Source organism: Anthonomus grandis, chromosome 6 (assembly GCF_022605725.1).
Source record: "Anthonomus grandis grandis chromosome 6, icAntGran1.3, whole genome shotgun sequence".
NCBI classification, from domain to species: domain Eukaryota; kingdom Metazoa; phylum Arthropoda; class Insecta; order Coleoptera; family Curculionidae; genus Anthonomus; species Anthonomus grandis.
The window spans coordinates 27363669-27390518 of record NC_065551.1 but is presented as its reverse complement, the minus strand read 5'-3'; the positions used below and the strand labels follow the sequence as shown (position 1 = coordinate 27390518).

The 26850-nt window shown below is 28.5% G+C and overlaps 2 protein-coding genes and 2 non-coding genes across 6 annotated transcripts in view; 3 read left to right on the top strand and 1 right to left on the bottom strand.

Annotated features, from left to right (window-relative positions):
- LOC126737149 (major royal jelly protein 1-like) overlaps positions 1-26850 on the top strand; it is a 41981-nt gene that overhangs the window by 3359 nt on the left and 11772 nt on the right. The window contains exon 1 of one of the 3 annotated variants that reach the window (XR_007660897.1): positions 21504-21741. The exons of the other annotated variants lie outside the window; for them this stretch is intronic. The gene's annotated coding sequence lies outside the window, so the exon portion shown is untranslated. Of the gene's footprint in view, positions 1-21503; positions 21742-26850 lie in introns of those variants that run through there. 3 annotated transcript variants of the gene reach the window in all.
- LOC126737148 (protein yellow) lies at positions 212-25977 on the bottom strand. Its single transcript, XM_050441903.1, has 7 exons — positions 25768-25977; positions 1949-2102; positions 1590-1845; positions 1311-1533; positions 1069-1255; positions 821-1015; positions 212-761 (listed from the first exon to the last, which is right to left on the bottom strand). Exons 2-7 carry the CDS (start codon positions 2086-2088, stop codon positions 563-565), a joined length of 1200 nt encoding a protein of 399 aa, XP_050297860.1. The 5' UTR covers positions 2089-2102; positions 25768-25977; the 3' UTR covers positions 212-562.
- Positions 3441-3512, top strand: Trnag-ucc (transfer RNA glycine (anticodon UCC)). The gene has a single exon. It is a non-coding gene; the product is annotated as a tRNA-Gly (tRNA).
- Positions 6845-6916, top strand: Trnag-ucc (transfer RNA glycine (anticodon UCC)). The gene has a single exon. It is a non-coding gene; the product is annotated as a tRNA-Gly (tRNA).

Genomic DNA, 26850 nt, shown 5'->3' with positions numbered 1-26850 from the left:
ATCTTTTAATCATTAAATTATATTAATACTTCATTAATGTCAATTGTTTAAATATTCAACAAATATGTTTGTATGATTTTTTAAACTAAAAATATTAAAGTCGCTTTTTTACGTTATTCTAAATACCACTTTTTTAGTAACGTTACAAGCATTATTAAAAAAAATCTTCAATTACCGCACCTTTTATGCAGTAAAATTATATATACGAAAAAACAACTTTTTTTAGCTTTATTTACACAATTCTTAACACTATAAAAAGTACAAAAATAAATACAAAATCATTAGTAGAACAGTTAATTTATGAGTTATTTTTAAAAGAATCACACACATTGTCTCTATAATCAAATATTTACAATAATAATGGCTCCTGAGGATTTATGTTAATTTAATTACATTTAATTAAGTTATACTAATATGTACTTCTAAAGAATTTCTTTCAATACTTTCCTAAGAATTCATGTAGGTGTACATACTTTTGCTTTCTAAATATTAAAATCTGCTCCTAATAGTATAAAGTCTTAATAGAGAGGTATAATTTTCCACATTGCTCCATATACTTAACTTAATAATATAAATTATTGTTCAAGTTATTGTAAGATGGAGAGTTTAATGGGACTCGTATTATTCTTAGATTAATCTCATTTGGAGTGACTGTTCTTTTAAAGAATTTCTGGAACCTCGTGCTAAGGAACCATATACCGTCTGCTTTCCATCTCAGTTCTGAAGCAAATTGAATCAGTTTGGGATCGTATGCCAAAAGTCTATAAAAATCAATTACTTAATAATTAAATTCCTAAGACAATATAATTATTTTACGTACTGTTGTTGATTAGTCAATGGATTCCATGAAGCCAAAGAAGTTTCAGTTAAAGGACTAAAATATAAAGTATCATCGTTAGGATTCAAGGCCAAACCTAAACCTTGAGATGATTTTCTTCCGGCAAGAGAAACTGGGACTTCTTCAAATTCTGCTGGAGGTCCTTTGGTTAAAGCTGCTGTTGGGATGCTGAATATCCTATAAAACAACATGTAAACCGGAACATCTATTTAAAATCTATTCTATTTTACCTATCTGTGGCCAAAGGTTGGAAGAATAAGGTGGCTAATTTTGGCGAATGCGCTAGACCAACTACACCATCGGGCAAAGTAAACGATTCGTCAGTAATGGTGTAAGTGGCAAAATTTGGATCTGGGAACATACTGGGGTGTGTCACCCGCCAGGTTCTGTCCCTGAGGGCGTCATAAACCACAATAGCTAAAAAAAATATTTGTACGCTATCCAAAACAGTTAAAAAAATGTTAATGCTTACCTGGAGCAGCAGTGTCAGCCAAATATAAAAAGGCAGAATCGCAAGTTCCCTGGATGGATTCATCGATAATTAAATTGGCCAATAAGGTAGCCGGTCGAAGAACTTCTTTCGGAAATTCAACCCTTCTGACTACTTGGTCGGTTTTTAGGTCGAACACTACCAGCTTAGGGTTGCAAAGTCTTTGGAAATCATCAATTGAAGTCATCACTCCTGCGTCTAAGACCTGTAAATAATTTTTTTTGAATATTATAGGAATTACTAAATTATTTACTCGCTTACCCAAAGCCTTCCACAAGAATCCAACCTCATTCTATAAACGGACATGAAACCATCGCATGATGTAACGTTGTCCAAACCCAATCCAGCACCATGAAAAGACCAGTCTGGATAAGGTTGAGGTTTGGGACTCGAACCTGGTTGGGTGTGACGGGGAATTGTGGCGAGAGTGGCTGGTACACCAGCCCTTAGCCTAGGCATAGCGAGAAAAATGCGGTCATCCGTGATCTCTAGCCCCGTAAATACTGTGTTTTCTGGTCTAGAATAGAAAATATTCTGATAAGAGAAGGCTTTTGATAATCTCAACCTTTCGACTTAAAGAAGTTAATAAATTAGAATAAAATAGTTTTATTTATTTGTACCTGAAATCAACTGATTCGAATCCATATGGAGGATCAAACTGCAACAAGCTCCACTGATTGATCACTTCCAGATTCAGACCATATCCGGACATCGAGGCGCAGAGTAAGAAAAATATGAAAAATGTGGATTTGTTACGCATCTTTGATGATAATTCTGGAATAACATTTTTTTAAATAACAAAGTATCTTCCTGTTACATAAAGAATAATAACAATAAGTATTTGATTTTTTGCTATTAAATCAGATTTTATAATAGCTCTTAATACTTCTAAGTAAATGAAATATAAACTTATACGAGTATGCAAGTTCACTTGTGTTCTTGTAAATATTGTCTGAATGTTATCTTGTGTTTTTTTACTTGCCACTTTAGTTTGCTTAAAAAGATATTTTGAAAAATTTAAAGATTATTTTATATTTTTTGGTATGAATAAGTTGATAGAAAATTTTTCTGATTAAATCTGGCTTGAAGGACCAAAAATTGTTCAAATTACAACGTAAAGCAGTACAGTTAAGTAGATGATTTATGATTTCAGATATCTTGTTCTTTGTTGATGTTGAATTGATGATTGTGGTCAACTTTCAATAAAAAAATATATTTTTTTATAATTCTTTTAAGTAATAAACGGCTAGGACTAAAAAAAAAGATTTTTTGCAAATATTTTATTATTAATAAAAATAGCAAAAATGTTGTTTTACAACAGGGCTTTTTTAAAAAGAATAAAGTAACTTTAAGTTCCCCAATTTTCTTGCATGTAAGCTTGGAAATCTTGGTTTTCTAGATAATTGTTTTTAAAATCCGACTCAAAGGACCAGAAATGTTCTGGAGTTTAAAATTAAGTATTTATAGAAAAAATCCGCTATAAATTTGAATTTTCTTTTTTAATGATATGAATATTATGTTAAATATCTATAATTTAATAATAAATGTCATAAAGATACTGTTGCGCCCCTAGGTGTTTATTGAAATTTAAATAGATCCTGGGAAAATACCGAAAATTTGTGAAACGTTTTTTTTTTTATTTCGTCTTTTTAAAAACATTATTTGAAATAAATAATACATTGTTATTGCCACTTTTTCTCCTAGCCGATAGAGTATATAAACAAACCGATGTTTCTAATTGGTTTGGACATACTCAACTTAATTTTTTATTTAAATACAATTCTGTAGTAGGTACTTAATTTATTAAAATTATTGAACGTTTATTTTTCTTAAAACCAACTGCTATAATTTTAGTAGCATGAGTGATAGGACGTCGAATTATTCTATTATTCGTGTTTGTGTCTATGTTTCTAACGTAAATTTATAAATTTTTATTCATTTCTCTTTTTTTTTTCATTTACTCTCTAATGTTCTTTTATTAATAGAGATTTTCTTAGAAAAAAGATGATATGGTTATAAAAAATAAAGTGGTATAACTTAAAATACATATTATATACTTTCACAAAATAACTAGTATCTATCAGACCAGCTATTTGAAAACCGTTCGTATGTGCGATGGTGGTGTAATGGTCAGCATAGTTGCCTTCCAAGCAGTTGATCCGGGTTCGATTCCCGGCCATCGCAGAACATTTTTATTATTTTTTGTATTTTATTTTGTTTCATACGAAGAGAGAAGTTTATGAAACTATAATCACAATTACAAAAATTAATACGCATAAATGGTAAATATTAACATTATCGGTTCCATATATCCAGATGTTTTGAAAGCAGCATTTATTTTTGCTTTTTATTGACAGACTTTCGAATTTTTAAAAATGTAACCACAATATTTGACTATTATCTTATACCGACTATCTTCAGTAATTTTATCCCAAAAGCTCTAATAGCACTATAGGACACCTGGAACTTCAGCAACAAATATTTTTTGGCGATATGACATCAAATATAAAAATCGCAAACTAGTTGTCGTGTACAATGACCAATAAATTAAAGTACGATATAACTTATTTATACCTTGTGTCCCTAGGGTTAGTTAATTATAAATGCGAAATCAACCGTTAAAACAAACCATTACTCGCCTGCTCCAAATTCTACACTGATATCAATAATCGTAAGTATTATAATCGTGGCACTATTGGGCACTAGCCTAGCTATGAAGCAATAATTTGCAACCGTGTACATTTAAAAGATTTTTTCGTTAAAGACCCATAACCGGATTTGCTTGAGTAGAACTGCAGTGTCCAATCTCCATTTTGTTTTGTTGTTTACAATAAACAATGCCAGACCGATTTACTCATTATTTATTATGATAAAGAAAAAATGTTGCATAACATGTAAAACACGTGCGTAATTTCATTAAATCATTGCTAAATTATTCGCATAAACTTTTCCTTTTTCTTCTTTTGTTTATCGTCATTTAAAGAGTACATTTTTAGCTTAACTTGAAAAACATTTATTTTTTGTACTGAATATATTTAATATGCAAATGATTTGTTTGAACAAGACTAGAATAAGTTATCCAGTTTAGGTCTCTTTCACAAGAACTATTAGTTAGAATAAAAAAATAAACATCTATTAAACGAAAGTATGAAATTAAAATAAAACAAATTACAAAAATTATATTAGAGGCTTCAGAAAGAAATTTGGTTCAGTGTTCCCAAAAATTTACCTCAAAGAAGAGCATAGCCTAGCTTTTCCGACTGAAAGGACTTTAAAAGTAGATTAACATTAACGCAATAAAAAGACTTACTATATCTTTTAAAGTATCTTTCTGAAACTCATATGATTTATTATCATGTACAAACTTAAAGTAGTTAAAATTAAAAAAAAAAAATGGCAACATCTAATTTGTTCATTAAATATTGAAGGCAAACGTTCCTCAAGATAAACTGAATTAATTAAAAGCGTTAATATACTAAAATACATATATATTTCATGGATTATGTTGATAGAAATGGTTAAAGAGCTCCTTGTACCTTCTAATTAAATGCTACTAAAAACTTTTTTTTTATATTTGAATCACATAGATAAAGAGGTCTTACACGAAATCAATTCTTAATTGCATTATACATAGAGCTGCTTAAATATCATTAGGATACTAATTTGATTTCAAAGAAACAATGGAGTCAGCCTCCATTTGGTGGATCCTCTGATCTTAGCAGATCATTTTTGGAAATCATGACTTCAAAAATATTTCCTCTATCAACCAAATGATAATATCAAAGATCGTCCAAAATTTAAATTAAAATACTTTTTTTTTTAATTTTTTTATGCTACTGTTCTAATAGATTTTAATTAGTAATAGCTTACGATCTTCATGCTTTTTCAATTTTTTAACCATACCAAGGGAAAAAGTTCTTCTTGAGAAACTAAAAATATTACAATTATAGTCGATATCTGAATTTCAATTATTGGTCAATTTGAGAAAATCTTATAAAACAAATCAAATAATTTCCCATAAAAGACTTCCTTTAAACAGTCGTCATTATTGGTGATAGTATGACCAGAAATAGATGAAGCAAGGTATCACAGACACGACAATTATTAAAAAGGGACCAGTCATTATTATCTTCTGAATCTGAAACGGAATATTCTTCAAATAAAAATTAAACATCTCGCAAGACTCTATTTATATAATAATATTATATATTTTAAATTACTAAGACATTCTTATCACAAATCTTCGAGGCCTTGATAAGGCCTTAAAACCTAAAAGAGTTCAACAATATTAAACAGGAACTTTCTGCATAATTGTCCATAAAATAAATATAAGTCTATGTCACTATCCTTGGACTCATCATGTAGGAAGATATGGTTAATATCTAATCCGTTCAAAAAATCATCATCATTTACCATATTGAAAGGAAAAACTTATTATGAGTTGTTGGAAGTCTCTGTTGAAGAAGTTGGAAGTTAGATATTTAGATTGTGTTATTAAATAAATGACAAAAGGGTGACCATCAACCAATATCTGCTAGTTGGATCTTTCATAGTTCTCAACCATAAGAGAAATCGTTTTGCATGACATACAAATTTTATATTTTATAACTTTTAATTTTCAATTATGATACAATTTTATCTTCCAGGGATCATAGAACCAAATAGTTAAGTTACTGTTGCTAGTTGCTTGCTGTGATCATATTTTTTTATAAAAACCTAGGTCACATTTTATTGTATCGATTTTTATCACTTAAATAAGCATATGACATTCTAAACCGGGCTGGTCGCAATGGTTGATATATGTAGGATGTAGGTATGTATCTATGATAGTTATAATAAATCAGAATGTCGTAAGCCTTTGACATAAAACATGTCCGTTACGCTACATAAAGATAACTTTCTCAATCTTGTTAATGAACTTTATTATTTCGTCTGTTACATATTTTGGCCTTAAGACGTCTATAAAATTACGTAATTGTTTAACCAAATTGCTTAAAATGGGACATCGAAAATTCTGATTATAAAATTAAAGTAAATGGCTTACACAGTACGTTTCCTTGACTATATGGTTTGACCGGATACAATATAAAATTAAATACATACCATAAAAAACCTCTAATTACCATATTAGATCTAGATTGATATTTAATAGATTATCTGAGCACTTACTTATATTAGTAAATACATAATGAAAGTTTCCTGAGGCTTATTACACCTTCTTGCGTAAAATGGGAGTAGGTATGATATAAATTACCGTGGAATGGTAAACGCCCTTTGATAATATAATAACTCGTAATTCAAGGCAAAATTATTCTTTGTATAAAGATACTGTTCTTGTGGGCTTCGAATTGAAAAATGTTGGTTGTCACTATCATATAGTATATATAATTACTGTTGTTACTTTAATTAATTTTTTTTTGTTAATTGTTAATATTTTGCAACTTTCACTGATCTTATAGGTATAAAACAATTAATACTTATCTATCTCACACGCAACGCGGAACTGATATATATCTGCGATGGTGGTGTAATGGTCAGCATAGTTGCCTTCCAAGCAGTTGATCCGGGTTCGATTCCCGGCCATCGCAGAAATTTTTTACTATTCAAATATATATATTTTTGTTTTTTATAGATCACTTGTTTTATATTTTATTTTTTTAATAAACATCTACATCATCACTGTTTCCTATAAAGTTGTTTTTTATCAATTTTTTGGCTCTTGTAAAGGTATAAATCAGCACTTTTTTACTTTTTAAGATGTTGCAGTATTTCAAGTTTAATACCTCTGTGAAAACGTTTTTTATTTTAAAGACTTGAGTGTAGTATAATTTAACAAACTGTGGACTATATAACTCTGTTTTTAACGTAAAAAATAATAAATAAGTGGAGGGAGACTGCAGGATTTTCACTTTATCTTAACCTATGACTCCACTGCAAGTATGGACTATTTCATGACTAGTAAAAAAAAAAAGCTTAAAGCTTATGGATTTTTGATTTACATATTTCCATTAAGACTGCACAAATGAGTAAAGTTGAGTAAAGACCTATTAGGAGCATAGTATATGGCCCCTTGTATATTTATATCAAGATATCATATAAGCAAAGCAAAAAATAAATAAAACAATCATAGAAATTCTATTTTCTATTATTATCACGAGTTCCAATTTATTCTCTGATGATGCCATCTTATGATGAGAAGACTAATGTATTTTATAAATTACATAAAACATTGCGATCTAAAAGATAGATTTAAATCGATATTTTCTGACGATTGCGTTCTTTTTTCCAACATTAAATAAGCCCAGCATTTGTCTGAATATGGTAAAGATGAATACTTTCTTTATATTACAGTGTGGAGAACATTAAGAAGAACTTTTAATAGAAAGTTTGATAAGCAACACAAAAGACATGATAATAATACCACTGTGGAGACTATAGGGAATATAGGTTACTATAGACAAGGGACATTTACTGATTACTGATGATGCCAAATGCAGAATGTACATAAATTTTGTAAAAGAGGAGTTAAGCATAAAAAGCTATTTCTTATGAACACAAAATGGATTAGTAACTTAGTCAAAATATGCTCTAGCAGAGTATTCGTTAGCGTTATTATTACTTCTGCTTTAGTATAATATTTCATTTTGGGAAGTAACCCCTCAATATATGCAAACTAAAGTATTTTTTGCTTTCCAAAAAAATGCATATGGATTTATTGCCATAAAGTCAAAATGTGTGTAATGCGAGAAACAGCACTTGAAAAAATATTACTCTTTCCTGTTATAGCAAGTTTTATGCAATTCAAGATATTACTCATATACTAATATCAACAACTATAATATCTGGAATATCCATGTTTAGTGATCTGCAAGTAAATACTTTGCTGGTTTTTTATAACTTTTAAACACTATTCTTTTTTTTCAAAAGTCATTTATAATAATAATAATAATAATTGTTTAATTTGTTTTTTAAAGGTAGCACAGGATAAGACAAATGTTGAAATGTTTAATGAGTTAACAGTATTGGCGAGATTATATCAAAAACTTTAAAAAGTTCTTTTCTATGTCGCGGAATAGTTAGCAGATGTAGTTGTCTAAAGCGTCGGTGGTGAGTATTTATTCGAAACTGGACTTTACTGTATAAATATGAAGGTGTTTTTAATTTTAAAACTTTGTAACTAAGAAAAGCAAAATGTAATTTTCAACGATTTAACCATCCTATATCCTTAAGCTTATAAGACATATGATTTCGGTGACGAAATCCAAAAATAAGACGAAGACATACATTTTGCACTTTTTGAATTCTACGAGCGTCGACTTGATCCAAGCATGGTCCATACACGATATCACAATGGTTGAAATTGGATAATACTAAAGAATCACAAAGATGCTTTTTTAAGTCTTGATCTAAGACTTTTCTTTGGTTATAGATAAGTTTAAGTGCACTATATGCTTTCTTTAATTTATCAGTTATATGAAATCGAAGATCAGAATCAATAATAAGACCTAAGGATTTCGAAGTATTAGTTATTATAATAGGGGTATCATTAATTTTTATTTTGAGTGACATTTATTTTATTATTATCTGTCGCTTGTATGTCCTCCAAATAACTGACGATTTTGTAGGGTTTATTTTTAAATGATGTGGTTTGGAAACTGTAATAAGATGTTGGAGATCGGTAATAATATTTTGATTTACAGATGTTATATTATTAGCCTTAAAGTGAAAATAAAGCTGAGTATCGTCGGCGTGGTAAAACGGTAATTACAAAATTTTAAAAAGTCTTTAAATCGGCAAGAATAAACTGTATAAAAAAGTGGTCCTAATATACTTTCTTGAGGGACACCCACAGATAGAGGTATACTATTAAATTTGGAACTGTTCAAAACTGTTTGCTGTCGACGATTACTCAAAAAAGAAGTAAAAAACTTAACTGCACAATTTGAAAAGCGGATATAATGCAAGATAGACAAAAGAATTTCAGGATTTATGAGGTCAAAAGCCTTTGTATAGTCTAGCAAAATAAGAGCACCAAATTTATCCTTATCCCACGCTTGAAAGATATCATCAGTTACGTCAGCCATAGTATATCCTTTTCAAAAGCCTGACTGTTTTAATGGCAAAATCTTATTTTCATTTAAAAAAAAACACGAACCTGTATATCTACAATTTTTTCTAATACTTTAGAGTGTTGGAAGTTAAAGTGTTGGAAGAATGCTTATTGAATAAGGAATAAACTTCCATGAAGACTTAGTTAGTATTATCCAAGGAGATACTGTAGCAGCAGTATTCGGTGATTAAAAGTTTTATTCACCTGAGAAACATCACAACTTTGAAATCAATAATAATCAATTCAATGATTTGTAGTTAAAAATTAGATACTAAACTTATTACTTACTTTCAAAAAATTTATATTTGTACTCATATATTTATAATCTATACTGAGAAATGATGATTTCAAATACCCGATTTTTAAATGACTTTATTAGATTTATTCATTGGTAATACTAATTAGTATGCGCTTTTTCACGATCATTGCCAATAAATTTCTAATAAATCTGGCTATCGCATTAGCTTCCTGTATTTCGATATTATTAGATAGATCTTTAATATAATCGTATACTAGTAGGATTAACACACCTCTATTAAAATAAAGGTAAAAAAATTAAAGCAATTTTTGCTCTTTTGCTAATGATTTATAATTCTTAATTACTATAAAGCAAAATATTTATATTTCTGTGCAAATAAAATGCATTGCTAAATGGTGTCAATTAATGAGTGCTCAGCAAAATATATTTAATGTTTTTTATTTAAATTAAAAATCAAAGTGTTAAAGTAAATATACAAAGATTTGCATTGCAAATATACACTTATGAGGGATTTATGAGTTGTATTATGGTTACTTAGTACATATTATTAAGTTATTACAATGGTAATTGAGTATTTTAAATTATGACTCTTTCAGATTAATGTATAAAATTTCGATGTAATTTCAGATTAAGCAAATAATCTGGAATAAATAAAAGGGATTTACTAATAAATTTTTCAAGTGAGTGTGTCTGCAATGATCTGTCATCTCAATTATTTAACCTATAATTCAATTTTTACTCTTATGTCAAATATATTACTTTGAGTTTAGTGCTGTTTATATAATCCAATCCAACTTAAAGTATATCAATATGACTTGCTTAGCATTAACTCCCTTGAAGAAAATCGTCTTCTGAAATGCAATTTATGTCCTTTAAATTCTATCTGATGATTTTGTCAGTGAATTTTTGCTTGAAAAGATCTGGATTGCAGTGCTCTACCCAATAAATAAATTAAATCAACTTGTACTTAATTCTTATTGGTATTGACATGTTCAAATCTTAAATTACTAATAAATGTAGAAATTTGTGCATTCTTAAATGTCACACAGTACCTACACGCTTAACTGCACTTACTCTATTTACCAGTAATCGGTTCAATGCCTGCCCGTTGAAATTGATCATATTATGCACTTACAATTCCTGCATCGATCTAGTTTATTTAATTACCTCTCTGCATAGTTGTTACTTGTGCTTGATGTGGGGTAATATTACCTTTTGTCTTGGGAATTGAATAACAATTACTACTGTAATAATATGGATAGGGGAAACGTTGTCTTAAATGTTACAAAAGTGAAAAATAGAAATAACTCTTTATTGTTATCTAAAAATGTGTATAGGGGGCTATTAGAGAGAAAACTAATGATAGGGAATATTTTTGAGGCATTGTATCGTGATTTTATGGATCTTAAATCGCTACATTAATTTCATTATTATTTGTTAAATTATAAAGCCTACGATCTGAAGCTGGTATTTATATCGACAGTCGTCTCAGCAGAAGAATATTAAAAACATTATAAAGAATATTAATATTAAAATAAATATGTTGTCTAATATTCCAAGCTAAATAATAATTTTTACAATACTCGAAAAATCGCTAATTTAAGGGTTTCAATATATTTCAGAAGTAAGAAATTAAAATCGAAACTTTTACATCATTACATTAATATTAATTTATATGTTCAATGCTGCTTATCACGATTTTAGCAACAACGTTATATTTGGATACTTAAAGAAGATCTAATAAGTCAAAACATTGCTTAATAAATAAATAAAGCTTTAATTTACTGTTTTTCTACTGCTTTTTTAAATCATTTCTGTAGAATAACGTGCTATCATATCCAAGCTATAAATTGTAATAAAATTTGCATGCATCACTTCATCGCAAACTACTGGCGAAATAAATAAATTATCGCATGTATCCGATAAAGAAGAACAAACATATTTGTTACTAACTACTACTGAGGAATTAAAGGATTCTTAGAATTTTAATTAACTATGAATTGTTTTACCAAAACTTTGACATCACGAAACGATTACACTTAATTAGAATAAACGCAAGTATCATTACAAAAAGGTATTTAAGGTGCAGTTCTTCGGCAAACAATAAAGTTTACAAATAAACGATTGTGTCTCCATTCTTCCCTTCTAATCTTAGACTGCCGACACATTCGGCCTGAAAATGTGAAACTTTTACTTCATTTTTCTAGTATGCTTTATCTAATTATCTTTTAGTGTATACAACATCGTTTCGCCTTTTTATTACGGTAACGGCACGACTCAGGCGTGTTTGGTATAGACATATGTTTACATACATATGTGCCCATATTGAGTTTGATATGAACACTCAATTTGATTGCTTTTACTGATTGTGGTATGGACTTTTTTTATCATCTAGGGCTAAGAGCAATAAAATGTATATTTTTTATGCATGTGTATGTGTAAATTATACATACTGCATATATACACATACTTTGTCTTATCAGACTGGGGCTGAATTATTGAACCAAAATAACCCTGGGTCAAGCTCCGCCTAACCATATGTTATACCTTACTTTTTCTTTTGAAGGTTACACAAAATTATTTTCTTAAAATCTTATATCGGTCTTACAAAAAATTTTTATTTCGTGACACTGAATTGGTAATATATCAACTTTGTATACCTGAGATCAATATCTCGTTTGGAATGTGCAATATCCTTAACCCACGCTGGTCGTAATTATTAGTTTAAGTAATTGCCAACATTTATCTTAAGTAATTACATTATAAGAAGTGATTTTTCATATTTTTTAAGCCAAACGAACACACGAGTTGTGTAATATTCGACTCTTAACCGCTGCTAAGGCAAAAAAATTAACAACTAATTATCACTTGCATTGTTTGTTAGGCTAATATAAGGTTCAGTTTAAAATAATCGCATCAAAACACCGTGAAAATATTTTTATTGTGTCCCAGGCATGTTACATGTCAAACACGCCTTTTTGTTTTAATGACAGTTTTGGTTTAGCAATTTAAGATTTATAATTTCTGCGGAATGATAGAAGCCTTTGATATTGTAGGGTACATTTTTGAGGGCGATTTCTTTAACAAATCTCATTGTTTTAACTAGTTAATGTATCATTGAATAACGATCATTATTTTATAAAATCTTGATACTATAATGTCATATTGTTAATTTCAATTTTATACGTTAAAAATAAAACCGGCAATTAAAATTGAATTAATTTGCACAACGAACGGACAAACATTAAACAATAAATACAGAGGTAATAAATTTATAAACTATATTATTATCTGAGTAATACTAGCTTATGTTCAACAATTTTATTCTCTTAAATTTTTGGTGAAACATGATTCATGGATAAATATCATTAATTCGTTAAAATAACCAATAGTTCTATATTCATTGTTTACTGGCTAAGGGTAGACTTAGTCCTATTAATGTGTCATTAAATTATCGTTTAATTAATACTCATTAAATATAATAATTTTATTATTATGTTTAATGTTTGGAGTTTACGTGACAAAATCTTTATGTTGCAAATTTTTCATATATTTCTTACTTTAACTGAAAAGCTTTATAATTTTTTTGTAAAATTATAAAAATGTAAATGATCCTTTACACATTTTCGACATCGCTAAAATCATAAATAAGCCATTTCATTAAATATAAATAATTTTTCAGTAAATTCGTTAATAGTTTTTATAAATCTTATTACTATTTGGTATATAAACTTATAATATTTATAAGTTACATTGCAACTAGATTATTCCTTAAATCAATGCTAGTAAACGAATATATCATTATTCAGAAATATACAAGATTTGTGACTTATCTACTTAAAAATGCACATTGATTTAACGATACGTGATTGGAACACAAAACTTTTAAAGAAAATTTAAATGTTTGGCTGAATTTTAAATCTATACCTTAATATAGAAATTTTTTTCTCAATTTTCCAATTTTCTCTGTAATATTTAAGTAGTTGCATGTATAGATGCGTATTTTATTTTATAAAACACTGTTCTTCATTACTCTAGCGTATTTTTACTTTTATATTTTCTTATTTAACTTTTGTTCGAATGTTATATCTCATAGGGTTATTAATTAATAAGAAAACTTCATTTCAGAGATTCATTACATGAATATTCAAAAAATTCCTAATAAACGTTCATTGATTTACCATACAATTTAATCATTAATGATCAATAAGAAAAATAATTGTTATTTTCTTTAATATTTTTGTTGTATAAGGAATGATTTAAGTAACATTATAAATTAAATTTAGTCAACGTTTCAAGCTTTATAAATCAATGATAGAGAGATAATAAAGTAACTCATCTAACTATCAAAAAAAATAGAAATAATGTTATTAATTATACTATATGCATATCAATGTAGTATGTATTTCAATACTGCAAATATGGCTTGGTTATTAATCATTAAAGAAACATCATTTCAAAAATTCATTACATTAATGTTCAAAAAAGTAATAACCAACGCTCATTGATTTAACGTACAATATAATGATTACTAATTAATAAAAAAAATCATTATATTCTGTAATATTTTTGTTGTATATGAACGATTTAAGTAGCATTGTAACTTATAATCAACTCATCTAATTACTATTGAAAAAAATTAGAACTAATGTACTCAGTTATAACATATATATGCTAATGTAGTATATATGTATATCACCACCCCAAGTTCAGTATTTACATGCATTTCCACTAACACCTTACTAAATACAGAAATCAAATTCCAATTCTAATATGATTGCAAAACTATCAATAATTACTTCAATTAAAGGTTAGCTAAAATTATTACTTCAAAACTAGCATAAGAAGTAAATTATATAGAAACTACTAAATAATTGACACTATACGTGTAAATAATTAAAAAAGTTGTCATTTAAAACACAAATAAATAAGTAGCACTCCTTAAAATCACGGATACAGACGAAATTGTTTCGGTTTAAACTAATTAATTTATCCCAACATAAGTTAGACCATGAAATAAACGAAGGCCATAGAAAAGTTTTAAACTTAAATCTTTAGAACATTGAACTAGTGTCATTCAAAATTTTAAACATAAGTCAATCATTACAAGGCATAAATTACATTGTAATGTGCAAGTGAAGGGACTCAAGGGTGCGTGTTTTAAATAAATTATAGTCTGTTGACAAATTTTGAGTCATATCAATAAGAGCTTTCTAATTCTAATAAAGGCTTTACTAGAAAGCAAAGTAATCCTAAATTATGTGCAGTGACAAGAAATGTACGAGCATACGCACTTCCTCTAGCAATTATGTTAAGTAACCCATATCGTAACTTACGTTATTTATGATTGAAATAGAAAGTAAAAGCAATTTTCATTTTTATATCATTTATGGAAATTTTTGATCTTGACATTCTTAATGCTATTACTATTTTTTTTTGAATATGATGATACTTTATAACATATGACTTTACTGAAAATAGGCTTACTCACAGAGTGTGTTTTATTGGTAGTGAGGTATTGGAATGTTTACAAAAACGCAAGGAAATCAATTTTAGTTATAAAAAAGAGTGAGCTTGGTGCATAGGAATTTTCTATTCCAAAGAGTTATCGGTCGATGTATATCATTACCTTAAGTTAGATCAGACATATCCAATTTCAGTCAACCGTCCGATAGTTACATATAAAATAATATAATGTAGTCAAATTATAGTGATCTTTTAACATAAATATGCTGATATTGAAGCCTGTTTTGCCAATTTGGAAATATTTGCTTTAATCTTCACATGACTAGGGATCAAATAGTTAAGAGAAATTCACGGATTTGATAAATGAGGAATGGGCGATATATTCCTTAGGCATTCTAATGCACTACTGGTAATAAAGGTTCATATAGCTATCATCTTTCAGGACTTCATCTGACATAATAACAGTGGCAACTGACAGCATTGATGGATAGATTTAATTGATCAGTTTTTTAGAGGTTTTTTACAACTTATCCTTGTGATCTCTTTAACTTACACTTTCTTCAACCGGGACTTCTTCTGGAATCATTATTTCTAAGTAGAAGTGATTTAGATATTTACTCTCACTCTTCATCATCTGATAAATTTTTAATATTCGTAATATAATTCTTAAAATACGATAAAAAATTAAATGTAATAAATGGGTAACTTAACACAAGTTGGCCATAACAATATAAATTTTGTAAAAACATGTGTTGCCGCAATTAAATGGTCTATCATTAAAAATTCATGTGCCATTTAAAAGAAACTAGGTTACAGGAAATTAAGTTGCACAAAAACGCCACATTAATGTCACTCAAAGCGATTGTTTGAATTGACTTGATTTGTTAGCTTTATTTTCAACTAACCCATAGTCCATATAAAGTAGATGCATTACGTGCAACTGACAAGAGTCAAGAAGTTTAATAATAAATGTATTGTTTGAAAATTTAATAAATATTGAAGAAGTGATTTTTTTTCAATAAAATGTATTGACGCAGCTAGTTCTAAAACGAAGCTTAAACCCAATTTTCTAAAATATCAAATTGCATCGTTTGAGAACTCTATTAGATGTGCAATATAACCTTGTTGTAGAGCGTTAAATTGAGGCAGCTAGTAAATGGCTCTAAACTCCAACTGAAGTATATGGTATAAGACTTTTCTCATTGTCTCCTACGTTGAATTAATGCTAAAAGATGTAAAAGTTTCAGCGATTATCCTGATGCTGTCGCAGTTTCTTGTCTTTTTGATATTAAGATGTCACTTTCCTATTAAAACAAATCTTAATAGGAAAGGAGTTAAGGAGAGAATATTAATAATTAGGTAGTTGTTATTTACGGTCATTCCTACGAGTACAGTATACCTACGACTTTGTTGAACTTCGTATAGATCTAAGCAATCGATCTAGAAAAGTTTAAATATTATTATTTAGCCTTACTTTAGCACTGACATTTCCTAGCTTTAAGTTATTTCGCAGTTGTTCACCTTTAAAGAAATTATATTCATTTGTCTTACTATTCTTACTAATTACCTTTCTCGGAGCATATATCTTAAAGCCTGAGGTGAGTATATAAGCTACTTGTAAGTACAAGTCTGATCCCTCGATTGAGAGGTTATCACCTTTCTAATTAGAAACACAATGAGTTCAGTTTCATTAAAAAGAAATCATTACCAATAACATCCTGATGAATACTCATAAGAGATAATATCATTATATTTTACTTCAGTTTTTTCTTGAGTTCTTCGTTGTTTTTTTAGTTACAAGTAGAATATAATGAATATTTATTTTTAATATCCAAAAATAACCGTATTTTGAACGAGAAAAAATAAAAACTACATACAGCATTAAATATTTAATTTAAGTATTATAGTACTAAACTAAAAAAGTTAGCAATAATAATACATATTTGCAAATCTTCAATAATAATAAATAAATTGTCCAGCATGTCGAAGTCAATAATCATGTTAAAACGACTTTACGACTTCAATCGAATATAAACCTGTTTAATAAAAATGCTAATTGGTTAAAAATGGTAATTGAATAATTAAATTATGCATTTACATGTTAACGTATATGTAAATATCATGAAATTGTCACTTTTTAGCACCATTAAGTTTACTAGTGACAAACCAGGTTGCTAAGCATAAACAAATTATTATCTAGCTTCAAATAGATAGTGTAAATATAATTTGATGTACTCTGTTCCTAAATTATAATGCCCAAGTGCACAAAGTATATAATTACGGTTTGAAAAATGAACATAATCAACAATTAAAAACAAGATTTTTAAAATAATTAAATTTCCAAGAAAAATTATTTAAAAATTTGAGTATTTAATTTTTTAAATTTATTTTTAAAACAATAAAAAACATAATATATTTAAATCTTAATTTACATCAAACTAATTACGACGGGAAAAAAGAATCAATAGTGGACGAAAAAAATTTTTTTTAAATATTATATTTTTTTGAAATTTAATTAAACGTTCTAGAATTACGTTTTTTTTTTAATAATATTTAATTTAATTAGCTAATACTATTTTGTATTTAAGTAATATGATTTTTCTTATTAAAACATTTAAGATAAATGACATGAGTTTATTATAAACGCAAGTTTTAGTATGTAATGTATAAGAAGTTTAAAATTTAATAATTTGCGTATTAATAGTTCGTTTCAAGCGTAAATAAAACGAAAAAAAAAACAAAATATATAATTTTTCTTTAATATCTAATATTGCATTATTGTTGGGAATGAAAAAAAAACTTTTAGATTAACCTAATAGCATTACCATAATTTTCTACCTTGATTTTTCTTGGACTCCCTTAAGTACGTAAATTTTAAGTCAAAAGTTGATCCTAGATTAAAATAACGTAAGCATTTATATTAAACAATCGAACTCAATGGATTTACCCTGTATTACCGTAAATGATATTTCTTAATTATACAACATTTATTATTTAAAAAAATAATTTTTATTACCAAAAGTTCAAAAGGCAAAGAATAAATAGAAAAATGGTTATTATTTAAAAAAATTTAATTGGTCAATTAAAATTACGCATAACTTTTAAAACTTTTTAATCTATAATTAGCTTACAATAATACTGGGAGTGGTCCATAAATAAATATTATCTAATTTAATCCTTTAATTGCAATATATTATATTGTAGTAATATAGAAAAACTTTCTATAAATATTTAGAGCCTTCAATGAATTCATGTCAAACGTCTTTATACCATATTATTATACATATAGTATGTATATGTACACTCTTAATATTATTTCATATCCAGCAGTAAATGTTAATACTTGCGCGTTTATTTCGCAAAATATCACTTTCAGTTTTAAACTTGATCCTGACATAGATCTCATTATCTCGTAAGTGAATAATTTTAAGTGGAGTGTATGTTTATAGACAGACGGCATTGAAATTAAAAAATTACTCTTCCGTTTAATCTGTTACAGGAGCTGATGATAGATTATATCAGCATTTTAATCGATTAATGCTGCTTTGAACAGATAAATATTATTTAATAGGAAGGATTTTGAATTTTGAATAGTATTATGCGATACATTATAAGTAAATATAGTAGTAAGTTCTTTAGGATATTAAAGATGTACATGAGGTTCAAAGGAATTTATATTTCAAAATCATTGATCTAGCCTTCTAGAAATTAGTTTCTAAATGTCTCAAAACCAAATTTTCTATATTTCATTACTTACAAATTTCTGATGTTCTTGCAACAAATGGTTCAATAATGGTTTTTATATACACGGTATTGAGATTTACCTATAAATTTGATGGTATGGTGGGTACAGAAAAAAACTGCGTATTTAGAACATCTATATCGTGTGATGGGTATTAATTTTTTTTAAATTTTTTTTAGCATTCATACACTAAATAGATACTAAACAGGCGGTACTATTCTTTTTCTAATTTTAATGTAGTGATCAAATGAGAATGAGAAAAGAGTTCTAAATCCTAATAAAACTATTAAAAAATAAATTTCATACCAATGCAGATATTGTTCATATTCTAAGATTATTTCATAATATATAAATATGACTTCACTAGTCATACTACATCCTGATAGAAAGCTTGTTGAAATTGTTTTTCAAAAGAAAATTAGGCATTTGATATATTAAGAATTTATTTTCCCATTTGAAGTAAAGACCTCCTAATTGTAATGGACCAAGAGAATACTAGATATCTTGATTCCATACTATACGCAATTGGAAAATCCACATCTCAAGATATATCAACTATTCAATGTCTTATAACAACATTATAAATGCTGATGGTCATTATAAAGAATTCAATACAAATGCAACTTCTTTAGATTTAATAGTTTTTGATCAAAATGTCAATACCTTACATTTATTGCAATAAAATGTCATGCTTACCTATAAATTTCCATATAAACGCAAACAAAAAATACATTACATATATAATATGTAAATCAACTGCATCAGATAATTCTCGGCTGGTAGATAGATATCCACCTTATTAAACTTTTTTTTCAAACTTGATTTATAATAGGATCTTATAAAATATCTAACGTTATATCATTTATTTCCTATTGTATATGAAAGAAAGTTTTTTAATGCGTTAACATATTATAAAAAAATATTTCCTTATATCTAGTTAATAATCAGTTTAAATTTTACCCTAGTTAAACATGCATTTCTTTATTGGCTTATTATTGGTAAAATAACGTGTGTTGTGAAAATTTTGTGGTAGACTTAGCGTACAGTAAAAAAACGCGAATTCTGTTTTTTGTATAATTAGTATTTACGTCTTATGGAACTTTTTATTTATGTTTATGTATGTATGTATATATAAGTTGAAATTGGTTTAGGAAACCAAGTGAAAATATGAATAAGAAATTTACTCTTTAACACACTTAAAAAAATGCTTCAATGAAATAATATTAAAGAATTTAATTCAACTGGTTAGTCACTTGATTATTGACTTTATTTATGTTTATGTATGTATGTATATATAAGTTGAAATTGGTTTAGGAAACCAAGTGAAAATATGAATAAGAAATTTACTCTTTAACACACTTAAAAAAATGCTTCAATGAAATAATATTAAAGAATTTAATTCAACTGGTTAGTCACTTGATTAATTTATTACCTTTAACAATCGCACCTATTGTCGTTTTTCGAAGTTCTAAAGGTGCAACTATGAATGACAAATTTACCGTTTAAAACGCCTAAATCAATTTGTTTTAATGATATAATTTAATTAAAGAATTTCATTCAATTGTTTAGTAATTTACGGTCGGTTTAATTAATTTATTACAATGAAAATTTTCGTAGGTATTGTCGTTTTTCGAAGGTTAAAATACCGCAAAATCATTAAGAGGAACTGCTAGTTTAGTTCAAAGGATAAATATTGTATAGTTATTTTAACGGTTTTTGCTATTTTAAACCTAAATCCAGTGGTTTCAAGGCTTTATCAGATGTTATTTTTTTCAGATCTTTTCGTAATTTATTTTATAATGTTAATAGCTAAGTATTGTATATTTAAAACTATATTGATAGAGTTTATTAATAAACGTTTTTTTTCCATAAGTATTTCGTAGTACTATCGCTTCCTTCAGTTTAAACCGTAGCTTACGACACCCTTTATATTTTTGTATAGAAATAGCAACTAAACTTTGACAATTTAATAATTTAACTTTGTAAAAATTCTCCTAATAATAAGAATTGATAAGAAAGTAATAAAAAAATATAAGTAATATCCAAGAAAAGGTGGGTTTAATTAAATGCATGTTATTTGTTCACTTAAAGCCAGTTCTTGCATACGTACAATATTCTAGTATTTACGAATAAAGAAATTAATCAATGCCTATACGTTGAATGTATGTAGAATATTATCGGAATATTCCTTTTGAAGTGTTAGAAACAATTTGGGAATTTTAACATTCCTCTTATACTTCGTGGATCAGGCCAATTAATCTTTTAATTGGAATTTGTGTTTTGCATAATTTTTTTTGAATAAACATAAAATGTTATTATATCAACTGCCAAGTTATTATTGTCATGTCCCATGTTATCCCACAACATTGGTCCTATTAACTAACCCAATTTAAGGTTTTTAGACTTTTTCGAAAAGAAATGGCGGTTTAAATCTAGAAAAATCAAATAAAAAATTACGTTAGGATTTAATTAAATCGATATATTTTCATACTAAAATTATAAAAATGTCTACATGAAATTTGTATTAAAAGAATTTTTACGTTATACAAAAAAAAGGGTATCCTAAGAATGTGGAGCCAAAAAGATATAATACTGGTTAGTTTTAAGTTTAGTCTGCGAACTGATTTGATGCGGTTTGGCAACAAACGTGTTAGAACGTTTTATGACGTTTATGAAACATTATATATTTCATAAACCAAACGTTTTATGAAATATAACGTGAGTAGAAGTCGTGATAAGAATACGAGATCCCATCAGATTAATTACATTCGGATCAGTTTTTTATTTTCGGTAAAACGGAAAGAAAGTGGCAAGAAAAAATGAAAGTTTTAAAAAGGTAATTTAATAATCTTATTATAGGTATGTCAAAATATAAGGTTAACGTTACGTTTATAAGATAGTAATTAGAACCATCAAAGTAAGATATTTATATGAAAAATTAAGGGCAAATGAGAAGCAGGGAGCATTTTTATTATAATTTATAATGTTGCTAATGCAATCTAATCTAAAATAGTTATAATAAAATTTTTAAAATGTGTGAAATTTTAACGAAAACAATATTCCGTTGGCGAAGTAGTAAAATTTCAAGTGGTATTTAAAAAAAAAATTGACATTTATATATTTTTCCTAATATTATACTTATACCATTACTATTTATACTATTTACTTATTAATTCACTCTAATTGATACACCAAATGATACTTGTAATGTAAACCATTTTAATCCGAATTAAAATATGAATAGTATTAAAAGAAATAAAAAAATAATACCATAATAATCTAAGACAAACAAAATAAAAAACAACTTAAATAAGAAATAGTATAAAATATATCCATCTTTTTATCTTGATGCAGCAACAGATTAAGCCTAATCTCTAGTCAACATAGATTTATAGGAGAGTATAAATGGGTAAATGTGCCTGATGACCAGATATTGACAGCAAATTCAAGATGGATATCGCATACAGTTTTCTCGTTGTTTCGATATTAAAGAATTAACTATTTTTAATAATTAATGTAGGTATTTTATAACCCTTATTAATAATATTGTTATAATGACTATTAAATTAAAAGTTACTTTAAAATAGATTGCCTAACTCTTTAATATCATCATACTTCTTAACTTAATAATGAGCCTTGATCGTTACATTGATTTTTTAAGAAAACGATACCAGGCGACACTTTTGCCTAATAATAGTCATAATGTTTCTTCTGTCCCAGTCCAATGCTGAATTTAGGTCTTCCTGAAAGGCCAGAAGCATCACTCCTACCACTAAGAAACCGAAACAGTTTAAGCTCATCAGCAAGCATCCAGATTATTGTCTTGAAATACTCAAATTGCTAATAAAATTAAAAAATAGAGAGGGTCTAAACTAGCAAAATACTGATGAAATAAAATATTATATATTTCGACTCATGGCCGAATTGACTCTACGTTATCAATATTTGCATTCAATATACTCTATAACGATCAACATATAAGGGCATTGGGACAATCGGATGGCGGGTATTACTAATATATATTCAGATGGTTCCAGAGCTTAAATAGGTTCGGGCTGTGTGGCATCTTCTCCAAAGATCTCTAATTAAACCCAATGCATGGGATATTATGCCAAGTGACTTTCAAATCGAAATACATATCAAAAACCTAGCGTCAGCACAACTTATTTACAAAGATTGCAGAGGTAGTTATTGCGCTGTGAAAACCACGCCTCATATTAGAAATAATGCTATAATGTCACTACATTCTGGTGGAAGCTTCTTTCAGTAACATGATGGTTATCAGGCAGCAGACTCCCTTGCCAAGAGGCTTTCCTTCAGCGGATTCCCTTGCCACTGCTCCTCAACCAGTAGAGCTGGAACCGTTTATACTCTTACATGCTATTTAAGAAGCGATAGGATGATACTCAAGGCTGCAATTTTTCTAAGAAACTTCTGAGCTACAATCCACAAATTGTCTCTGACTAAACGAAAACTAAATCTTATAACATGCACTTTCGTCGCTGTTAATTAAATAACCATTTCAAAATGAAACTAAGCAGAAGTCCATTATGTACTTCTCATGTGTTCTGCTCTCCTCAATACGTAGCAGAATTCTCAGCCTATTCCACACATCCTAGGATCAGGTGATTGATTCGTTGGGCTAAATGACCAGTTAAATGCAGTGGGTTAGTATTACGCTTTGCAATTACAGATACAGACTCTCTGGCTTCGATGTGATAAGTAAGAGGCTAATAGCATTAGCGATTTACCCAACAAGCTCAAATGATTTGAGTCTTATCTCTCAAAATGAAGCATTCCGTAGAATATGAAGGTCATGGCTGACCGTCAAGGTTTACGATCAAACGTCTTAGCTTAGTAAGTGTAGATGAAAATAGATGATATCACTTAAATATCATAGAAAAAATGCAAAGGTTCATTCGTTCTTCCTGGCCACCTACTCTAGGTGGGCCATGGTCCAAGCTTCTGGGATTTTCTAGCTTCTTTTCCAGACTATTCCTAGCTGTATTTCATTCTTTTCTCTTTTTTTATTGCATTGAAAGTCCTATTGCATAGGAGCACAAGAAAGGGTCGATACGCAGAAGCAACAATGAAGCTTTGGCATTTCCTTTTTTTGATAAGGTCCTAAATGGTTTCATTTGTCAAGTTTATTTGATAATGCAACAGTTAGGATAAGTATCATAATATTATTAGTAGGTATTTATTACATTATTAAGAGCCGATTTTACATTACGGTATTAACTAGGTATTCTAGATATTGCTAAAGGTACTCAAGTAATAAACAATGAAAGTTACGACAACTAAGCGATATCAAAATATTTCAGTCTAGGTAAATGGAGAATATAGATAGATTTATAAATTATATATTCCTAATATAATTAGGTAGTTATCTTTTGATATACCGTGCTTCTATGTCAAAACGAACCTCCCTTAATAATTTCTTAAAAAATAATACGTCAATATATTAATATAAGGGGGACGTTTAATTTTATATTTGAAAATTCTGTCAATCACTTCCTCACCTTCAGGTAACCTCATTTTGGTATGTCAAATGGGAACCCCCATTGGGTGACACACCATTGTAAGCAGCATTACAATGTCTGTTCAACAGTACCAAAAAATTAAATGGTTTGACGTACCAGCGAATAGTGACCAAAAATGTCTGGGAATAATGGATGTTTTATCGACCTCAAACGTCTGTATTTCAAATAGCTACCCTAAGTGTGATACTTCATTTTAAAGGCATAGAATCTGCTACCCAACGGTGTATAAAAAATATAAGTATATAGGCATGTAAACAGTAAGGGTGTAAAAAGGTGTTTAAAAAATAAACAATTTAGTCAGTTCATAGAATTTATTTTATTGAGTGCTCAAAATGTGCTCCGTTATCCGAGATAATATTAAAGTCTGTTTTGAAACCCCTCACAAATATTGGCCAATGTTTGTCCGCAATTATCTCTACATTCACGAGTAATTCGATCTTTTAAATTATTAATATTTTCAGATGGGGTTTTATACACTTTGCTTTTTAAATACCCCCAAAGGAAAAAGTCTAGTGGTGTTAAGTCTGGCGACCGTGCAGGCCATTCAATTTGTCTGCCAATCCATAGCCCTGGGAACTGTTAATTAAGGCACTCTCGAACTATTAAAGCGTAGTGTGGCGGAGCTCCATCTTGTTGGAAATATAAATTATATTCGTTTAGGACGTTTAGTACTGTTAGAAGTATTGTGTCTTTGATTGATCAGCAAATTTCTTAGTGAAAGAAAAGGTGACAGCAGTGTGAAGATGTCCGATAAAGCGGTAAAACATTTGGGGCTCAAGTAATAGAATTTATTGCTAAACATATAATGGCATCTTTAACATCAAAGATTTTGGAGAGAACTGAAAGGAGCAATGCTATGAATCACGTTATTAAAAAGAGCAAAAGATATGAGTCCTTGATAACATTGTTGAAGAACCGTAGAACTTTTAGTAATTAAAGTGACAAGTGAAAAAGAAATAGGGTAAAATATGCATTCAATCAAAATTAAGATTCTAAGAAACCAAAACGCAAGCTAAGCTATTCCCATTTAACTGTTTTTCTCTCTTTGTAACAATTCCCGAGTTCGCAATAAATGCATCATCAGTTTTGATAACATTTTATACGTCACCTATAATATTTCAGGAATTCCTTCTTGACACTTCCTTTGTATCTGCTTTGCTATAGTTTCCGAAATTACACATAAAGGACTCACCCAGTGAAAAAATCTAGACAAGTTATTTTTAAGTATAGTGATTTTTGCAAAATAAGAGTATCTTATATATAATAATGGATACTAATAATTTCAATAAAATTTCCATTTGTTAAGTTATTCAACTTACCTTACTCAGTAAACAAAACAATCAGATCCCAAAGATTAATCAACACAAAGTCACCGTTTTCGACACTCCGCGATATTTTAAATTCGCACACCCTCAATCCGGTCCGATTGTTGGCACCGCAATAAACTGAAAAAAGGAAAAATTGAAGTAAAGTCGATCAGGGCTACCACGATGGTGCTACGGAATCGCTTGTAAACACTTTCTCGTTCACCACTCCGGGGGGCCCTTCCAAGAATAACCTTGACGGCGACATGCCCCCCCGGAAGACCACGCCTGCCCCGCCGCGACGCGTCGTCATCGCCTAAGTGCGTCAGGTCGCCCCATAGAATAGGTCACCACCATAGCGTTAGGTGGTACCCGAGCGACCTTCCACAGAAGAAACAGTAACGCATTGTGTAATAAAATTGGCAGTTTATATGTTGAACCATAATGAATTTTGCTTTTATTTTCTCAGCAACAATAGGATTTTAACCTAATGCTTCTCCAGACCAAGACTCACTTTATTATGTAATGAAATTAGCAGCAGATTTATTTTTGATATTAAACGATTTATTTGTTTTTGCAAACTGCACCAGTGCAATTTTACCCCAATATTAAACATATCTTCTTCATAGTTACCTATTTTGTTTGGTATTATGTCATTATTTCTGTGAGTATCAATTCAGAAAATTTTATATCAAATCGGCTCAATTGTTGAGAAGAAGAAGATAAACTTATTCACGTATTAAAAAATATAAGCTTAATCTTTAATGATACCTTTTGTTATATTTAATTCAATGTAAGTCCAATAATTCTTAAATACAATAATTTACTTGAATTATAAAAGATTTTTTTTATATGCCCAGAAGCTGAGGTTTTACCTATCGACCTCTGAGCTCGTTTCTTATATATACAATAATTTTATTTTTTATTGAAATTGAAAAGAACAAAAGACCTGATTATTGAATAAAAAAATCACCGTTTCGGTATTTAAGCCCAATATAATGTAACTTATTATCAACTTATCAGAACATTATAAATTTTACTTTATTTCAGGTTTTATTTAACAGTCTCTTCCTATTAAAACAAAATATTATAAATTTT

Bases quoted from the DNA above. Each gene is read 5' to 3' on its own strand.
- LOC126737148 (XM_050441903.1), bottom strand. From the start codon at position 2,088: ATGCGTAACAAATCCACATTTTTCATATTTTTCTTACTCTGCGCCTCG. The intron at 1,016-1,068 runs GTAAAATAGAAT...GTTGTTTTATAG, and splicing joins CAACCTTTGGCCACAGATAG to GATATTCAGCATCCCAACAG. The intron at 762-820 runs GTACGTAAAATA...TGATTTTTATAG, and splicing joins CCATTGACTAATCAACAACA to ACTTTTGGCATACGATCCCA.